This window comes from Setaria viridis, chromosome 9 (assembly GCF_005286985.2).
Source record: "Setaria viridis chromosome 9, Setaria_viridis_v4.0, whole genome shotgun sequence".
NCBI classification, from domain to species: domain Eukaryota; kingdom Viridiplantae; phylum Streptophyta; class Magnoliopsida; order Poales; family Poaceae; genus Setaria; species Setaria viridis.
The window spans coordinates 40,831,635-40,839,426 of NC_048271.2; the positions used below are offsets into that span (position 1 = coordinate 40,831,635).

A 7,792-nucleotide genomic window follows, 5' to 3' on the forward strand; every position below is an offset into this window, starting at 1 on the left:
TACCTTTTAGAGAGGTTGTCAAGATTCCACATATCGCTCAAAGTTTTGGAGGCCTGCCACAGCTTCTGCGGTGCCCGTCGGTAGCCAGACGTGTAGCTCTCCCACCCAGCCCGACGTGTAGCTCTCCCGGGCCGGTTCTTTATTATTAGCCAGCAAGGTGTGAAGAGTCCACGGAATTCCTACCGTCGCGCATGCCTCTTCTCCCTTGCATACATATATGGTTCAAAGTCTTTTCGGAACATGTGATTATCTTTTTTTTCCCCAAATCATGCAAAAACAAAAAGAGATGGTAAATTTCATGTAAAGCTCCCGTAAAACTCCTGCATTCTTTTTTTTAAGGTAAAACTCCTGCATTCTGAAATGAGGAGCCTGAAAAACGAGGCACATCAAAACAAACAGCTGCAGCATCCAGCCATGGGTCGCAGTCCAGCTAGGAGAGAGATCACCTGTGGATCGCTCCTTCTAGAGAAGCTTTTGGGCGTCGAGATAAGGATCAGCACAACCCGCACGTACGGCTGCTGTAGCTAGGTCCCCCAAACCCAGAGTTCCTGCCTTCCTTAATCCCAGGCCAGGCCAGGCCAGGCTCCCCACGCGCAGCCACTGGCGATAGGGAGAGACGGGACGACGCCACGAGAAAACAACAAGAAATCCGCCGCGGAATTCCGGATTAAAATAAGGGTTCGTGCTCTTGCTCCGGTGATGTCACTCACCCGCTGCCTCTCTCCAATTCTTTTTTCTTCCCCTGCAAAATTTATGCTCATGCTCACCCTGCTCGAGCGAGAGCATACGCGCATATATAAAGGGCTCCTCATGCCTGCGTTCTTGCTTCCCCCGGTTTCCTTTTTATTCTTGTGCGCTATTCTCTTGTGGGAAGGAAGAGAAGAGGGCTGGCTGCGCTGGGCAGCGAATGCTTAGCTCAGGTAGGGTTCTTGGGGCCTGGGGTTTCTTCTTGCTCTGTTCCGTGATCTTGGGAGCGGTCCTTGATTTGGGGTGCAAGAACCGAGAAGCACTCGCAATTGCGTTCTTGCTTATTGCTGCATTGTTGCATAAATATATATATAAAAACCCTGTAGCAAACTGTTGGGATAATGCTGGCCGATGAGTGTGTCTTTACTCGATTGAATGTCGCTTTTAAGATTTTTCTTGAGATTTCTCGTTGCTGTATCAGCTCGATCGATCCATCTGTGCTCATTTTCTTTCAGCAATGGCCGTTGCAAGTTCTCAGTGTTTCTCATTTTACCTTTGTTTCCTCACTCCTCAGTAGTAAAGTGAACGGAATTTTCTTTGCTCACGGGTTCTCAGCTCTTGGCCCCTCCCTGCACTTTTGGATGCTTTTGTTGTGATTCCGAGAAAAAAGTTTGGAATCTTTGAATTGGTTTTGGCCCAAATGATGGCTGCTAGAGCTTGCGCACTGGCAGCTTCCCTTTCCCTTCCTCTGCTCCCTGTCTTTCTATTCCGGTGCTGCTCTGCTTTTTAACCCCACTGCCTTTGAAACGATAAAGCAGATGGTCTTTAAACATGTCATTTTCCTGTTGCTCAGATGAGAGTACTGGTGATTTTGTGATATTACCAGATCTGCCTTCTTTTTTTTTCCTGTTTGTTATATCCTTATGTATTTAAATGTTTTCCAGAGAATCCATCCTCGAAGCTAGACTGTAAGCAGCATAATATGTTTAACCTTTTAGTGGTATGACTGTGAGTTGTACTACTTACTGGTTCTGCATTCATCTCCACCCATACTGAATTGTTTATTTTACAGAATTGGAATACAACTTTCTATTTGAGATATTTTTAACAATGTATAGGGAGTTTCAGTTTTGAGATACAGAGGAGTACTGCCCCATGCCCCTTATATAGATGGTCATATTTAGTCAGTTCTTTGTAGCCAAACATCCGGAAATGGTCATCCTAAAATTTGTTAGCCCAACCCTGCCATGTTTATCTTCTTTTAACTAGCAGTTTACTAAAAAAAATGTTCTGTCAGTTTGGTCAACATGTAACAACCTTCGTATTAGTTATTTAATATAGTTATATACGCTGCATACACCAGTTCTGTGTTTCTCAATCCATACAAATATGAACTTTTTTTTTCTGTATTTCCATGCATAGTAGAACTGATGTTGGCTGTTTGACAGATGTTGCACAAATAGCACATATGTTTTATCAAGCAATATAACTGCACATAATGAACACATCTGCCTGAACTAGTACATAAGGCTCAATCCATACAAGTTCTTCATTTTCAGACGTTCTAAACGTCAGTTGGACATGGCTTTCTGGAAGGCCTTCCTAAACTTTATTGTCCTGCTCTTCTTCCATAGGTGTGTTAGATTGGAAGTTGGAACAATAACTTGATTTAAGGTTCAAGAGCAAACAAAACCATGGAGAGGGAAATCATGACCTCCTATGAAACCAAGAAGAACTGTGAAATTAGGGTATTTGAGAGTTCAGACGAGATGGCAACAGATCTGGCAGAGTTTATTTCACAAGTTTCAGAAATTTCTGTTAAGGAAAGAGGATACTTTGCTATTGCTCTCTGCGGAGGGCCTCTTATCAGACATATGCGGTAATGCTGTATCCACATCAGTTTCATTAACTATATATCAGTTTTCTGTTTTCAAAGGAAGCAATAAATCTATAACTCTATATGTATATTCTTGTACGTGTCTGACGTCTCAACTGTTTTTTTCTTAAAAAGGAAGCTCTGTGAAGCACCATACAACAAGACCCTTGATTGGTCTAAATGGTACATCTTCTGGGCTGAAGAACGTGCAGTAGCAAAGAACCATGCAGAGAGTAACTACAAATTAGCAAAGGAAGGATTTCTCTCCAAGGTATATCAACTTAAAACATGACGTTCACTTAATTTTCACGCATTGAGTTTATAAATCACAACAGTTTTTTTTATTTCACAGAGATTATGTATCTACCAATTTTCATTCTTATCTTTTTACCTCAATAAATTAGGGTCGGAGACGTGTTCATTGGTCAGCTTATTTGTTGCTGTATCAAGAAAGCTGTTCTTTGTCTGACATATGCTTTTGTTTGACTTAGGATGTGGCCTACTCTGTAGTCTGTACAGCTCATGCGAAATCCTTTTCTGAATAATTAAGCCACATTAAGGCTGCCTACCTACTGATTGTTCCAACTACTCTCGGAGTGCCAGCTGCTTCGCATATCTTTCGACCTTGCAAAAAATTCTTCACACATCTTTTTATTGTTATGCCCAACAATTTTTATCAAGTTTAAAGCTTATCCATATGGCTGCACTTTATCAGGATAGGATTGCTGTTTGTCAGTGGATATCATACGAGACTAGCATGATAGTGAACTCAAGGAGCTTACATCAAATTTTGGATTACCTTTTTACTTGAAAATTGCTAGTCATCCTCATCTGATCAAACTTTGCTGCTCATGTGTTCATGCATATGAAAGCTTTTTTTTTTCGAGAACACGCAGAAGGGCATATTAGGGCCTTCAAAATGAGCAGATACTTTTTTACAATTGTCAAGGAAGGATGCTACAAGTGGGTGTGTAAACTGTAAACAACTAGCAATGTTTCACTGAACATCTCTACTGTCGTATTGGAACAATATGCATTATTTATCCACCTTTCTAACTGCATTTACATCTAGTATGTGGATCCTGTATATATGTTTGTTTTGTTTAGCTCACGTTCACAAGCACTTGATGTAGGTTTGTAAAGCATGGCTTGGATTGTTTTCTTGTAAGACTGTTATGAACCATTACAGCTTGTCTGCTCCCCGTTTCCATTGGGTTAACCATGAGTCTGCATCTGAATGACTTGTAGGTGCCTATTCTTAATGGTCATGTCTACTCCATCAACGACAACGCAACGGTGGAACAGGCTGCAACTGACTATGAATTTGTCATCAGGCAGCTGGTCAAGGTTCGAACAGTTGGAGTCTCAGAGAGCAACGACTGCCCCAAATTTGACCTCATTCTTCTGAACATTGGTCCTGATGGTCATGTAGCCTCATTGTTCCCCAACCATCCAGCTCTTGAGCTGAAAGATGACTGGGTCACCTACATCACCGATTCTCCAGAGCCTCCACCTGAGAGGATTACCTTCACTCTCCCTGTGATAAACTCGGCATTGAACATTGCTATTGTTGCCACTGGAGAAGACAAGGAAAAGGCTGTGTCTTTTGCTATTTCTGACTGCAACGAAAGCCTAGGTGCTACATCAGTACCTGCTACAATGGTTCAGCCAACTGACGGGAAGTTGGTATGGTTTCTGGATGAGGCGGCTGCCTCATCCCTTGAAGCTGGGAACGATGCTTACGAGCACCAGTACTGAGACAAGTGTTGGACCTGGACATCCTTCCGCTTCTTCTTCTTCTTCTTCCTTTTGCTGTGAATGTAGAGTTGTTCATGTCGTTGATGTGTTTGGATGGGAGAAGTTTTGGGGAGCACTTAGATCTGATTTCTGAGAAGACGAAAAAATGATGCAACATGTATTTTATGCCGAGAACTGAAGTACCAGAGTAGCTAAGTTCGAACGTTGGTCATATGATACTGTTTAGTGTTGCCTCAGTTTTATCATATTCCTTTTTATGATATTTTCTAGCGGGTAGCAGTATTTTTGCTGGATATATTGGAATCCTGAGCCTAAGATGCATTTCAATTAAGTTGTCCTCTGGCTAAATTTTGCTCTGATCGTTTCAAATTTGGAAATTTATTATTGCTTGGAACCTTTATGTTGTAGGATAGGATAGGTCTGGAGACCCGTGTTGGAGCCCTGAGCCCTCCATCTTGTTAGATCAAAGGACGGGTTCCTGCAGAATGCAAACATTCCGGTTACATAAATTTTTCACTAGTATTTCAGGCCATGCCCATAGTATTTCACTAAAAAGAGTTCAACCGGAGTCTGACCAAGAAAGGTCGCGGAAGCTGGCCTTCCTCGTACATGGAGATGCTTCACCCATGCTGACCAGGACGAGAACCAACGAGTGAATTTTTTTACCCAGCTTAAAATTCGCTTCTACGAGGATTCGAACTTAGAACCTAGGATGCTAGTAAGGTCACTACAACCATTAGGATACACGCCCCTTCACAAAATAGTTTCTATATTATTAATTGCATTGCCACATATGATTTTTAGTTTACATGGCACTATATTGAATAAGAGATATCTCTTCTAGGAGTAATATAATGCTCTCGGGGGACATGCTCACATGCAGATGGCATCAGCTGATCAGCACAAGATCACCAACGAACTATTCCAGATGGAGATGAGTGTTAAGATATGCTTTGTATCTCTGAATATATGAGGTTGTTAGGAAGGTCGGATTTTCTGATTTCTAAGTCAGGGTACAGTTCGTTCCTGAAACTAATTACAGAGCTGTGCTTTGCCTTGTGCACGCAGGTACCTGATTTTCCTAGCTGAGGAAAAGGCCGCTGCGGTTGGCACCAAGGCATGTTTATGCTCATGTCACATACTTTGCCTCTCTTTTTCTGTTCTGGGTGCATTGTACACTGCTGAAGTAGAGTTATAATTGTTTGCACACTGAATACTTTTGTTCTTGCTTGCTTGTTTGACAGAATTCCAAACCTTCCTGAAGATGTGTAGAAACAACTTGAAGACCCGGATAGCAGGTGGCGTGCCTAGTCAAGAATTTTTGTTTTAATGTCCCCATCTGAAAGCTCCCAGCTAGTACTGATGTTTGTGCGCAAGAAACATTCGATAAACCCTCAATGTGACTTCTATCAGTTTCTTCATTTGAAACTTTTTTCCCTTGACTCAAATGGTGCAAACTCGTACTACGGGTAATAACAACCAAACTACAGCCAAAATATGTCCAGAAATAGTGAGTGAATTGGAGAACATAAACCGATACATAAAGGCTGACCACATCGATACAAAGACCAACAGCATTTGACGAAGTTTAGACATCCATTTTTCTCCAGAGTCTAAGCTTATCTTACTGGGCAACCGAAAGTCTCCCTTACATCCATCATTGTTACTACTAAATTAGTCCAAATAGTTATGGGGTGGAGAACAACACTTGCTCACGATGACCCATCTTTTATAGGAACTAGTCCAAAGCTATTGCATCTCCATCTTTAACGACAGATTCACCATCATAATGCTCTCGTGCTTTAATCTTCATCTTGCTTGAACAGTCCTCCCTGACTGTTTCAGAGTCCCTCCAAGTTACTACTGGATAGCTCTAGGATCTCATAGTAGAGACGTTGAATATTTCAATTGGAATTCAGCTGTGCTAATAAATCTGTCAATGCTTCCAAGTGTGCCAACAAATCTGAAGGCATTCGTGTCGAAATCCAATCCAAATCTCTAAGATTTGCTATAGTCATTGGGATCGAACCACAGAATTTGTCTCTAACAGAGAAAGAATGCAAACTATTAAGCATACTGAGGTGGGAAGAGTTCCTGTGAAATAATTATCACTAAGATCAAGATTATGTAAGCTGATGAAATTACTTATATCTTTTGATATGTTGCCTCCTGCCTGGAACTTCATCGATTGAAATAGATAGAAATGTTTGAATTGAAAGATCAAAAAATTGGTGCACCCTCCCATAGCTGCAGGGATGCTTCCATGGAGAGCATTTGTGCTCAGGTTCAGCATCCGAAGCCTGCTGAGTTGACCGAGCTCCTGAGCTATTTGCCCAACAAATTGGTTGATAAATGAAGATCTGTTTCGATCATATTTATTGGGTGAAGAAACTCCCCCTCCCTCTACTAACACTTATGAGGTCAAGAAGAAGAATAAGAAGCAAAGGCATAATATGAAAAGGAATAAGGAGGAGCAACCGAAACCTGTGGCCGAGCCGTTGGACCCTGAGTCACCACTAGGAGTAGAGCTTCCACAGTGGCACTGCGCTCTTCTTAATCCATCGGATGAACTGTGTCACTACCTCAAAAACTAGGTGATTTGTTACCTTAGCACTGCTTGTTCGTTACCTCTGCATTGCTTGTTTGTTACCTCTGCATTGCTTGTCCACTTATTCTACTCCTTACCATGTCCCTTCACCCGTTGGAAACAGGGTTCTACAGGAGATGCCACATGCAGAGGAGATTTTACGCATAGATTTCACTCATTTTTTATCTCAGAATGCGGAGCTCACGTGCACCATCTGCAATGCCAAAGAGAAACATGAAGTTGAATGGTTAGGAACTTGTACAGTTCACATTTGATGCACCATGAGAGTTTCAATTTTTATGTTGTTGATCATTTCTTTTTGTTGCAGGGTTAATTCATAGGTGGCCTTAGCTCTTAAAGATTTGTGTGAGAAGAATGGACTACCTACACCAGATTACCAGTTTATTCGCAAGCCTAATTGGTGAGATGATGGTTCAACCTTATTCTATTTTGTTACTATGAGTGACACATAATTTTTATGGTGTCTTAATGTCATGTATCATATGGTAATGGTAGTTGCCTTGTTATATTTTTTACCATGAGCGGTTTCTAAGTATATTTTCTTATAATGCAGTTGATTTCCACTAAAAGAGATTCCAAGTTCTCACCACACGCCCTTCAAAACAATTAGGCTATTTAAAAGAGCTGATCGGGTCATGGTTAAAGTAGCAACATCTCGTGGGAAGAAATTTTTTTGGGCCCTCCTTGGAGTGATATTGATGATGCTTTAAGATGGATACATTTGAGATGGAAAACTTTATCTTAATGATATTTATTGGACTGAGTTTACTGGGTTGGTTCAGATCCAGGTTCTTAGAAGGCCAACAAAAGAGAATGTCAAAACTGAGCAGTTAATATCAGATATAAAGAGTATTTAGACTAAT

At 41.3% G+C, this 7,792-nt stretch overlaps 1 protein-coding gene and 1 long non-coding RNA gene across 4 annotated transcripts; both read left to right on the forward strand.

The window, feature by feature from the left end:
- Nucleotides 1-520: 520 nt before the first annotated feature.
- LOC117839083 (probable 6-phosphogluconolactonase 1) lies at nt 521-4,532 on the forward strand. Of its 3 annotated transcripts, none has more exons than XM_034719331.2 (4): nt 521-678; nt 2,322-2,566; nt 2,699-2,834; nt 3,812-4,532. In XM_034719331.2, exons 2-4 carry the CDS (start codon nt 2,382-2,384, stop codon nt 4,319-4,321), a joined length of 831 nt encoding a protein of 276 aa, XP_034575222.1. In that variant the 5' UTR covers nt 521-678; nt 2,322-2,381; the 3' UTR covers nt 4,322-4,532. The 3 variants fall into 3 exon arrangements, with proteins under 3 accessions (XP_034575222.1, XP_034575223.1, XP_034575221.1); XM_034719332.2 differs by having other exon boundaries at nt 541-696; XM_034719330.2 differs by lacking the exon at nt 521-678 and adding an exon at nt 708-920.
- Nucleotides 4,533-5,298: 766 nt separating this feature from the next.
- On the forward strand, nt 5,299-5,742 carry LOC140221313 (uncharacterized). Its single transcript, XR_011897071.1, has 2 exons — nt 5,299-5,438; nt 5,566-5,742. It is a non-coding gene; the product is annotated as an uncharacterized lncRNA (long non-coding RNA).
- Nucleotides 5,743-7,792: the final 2,050 nt, after the last annotated feature.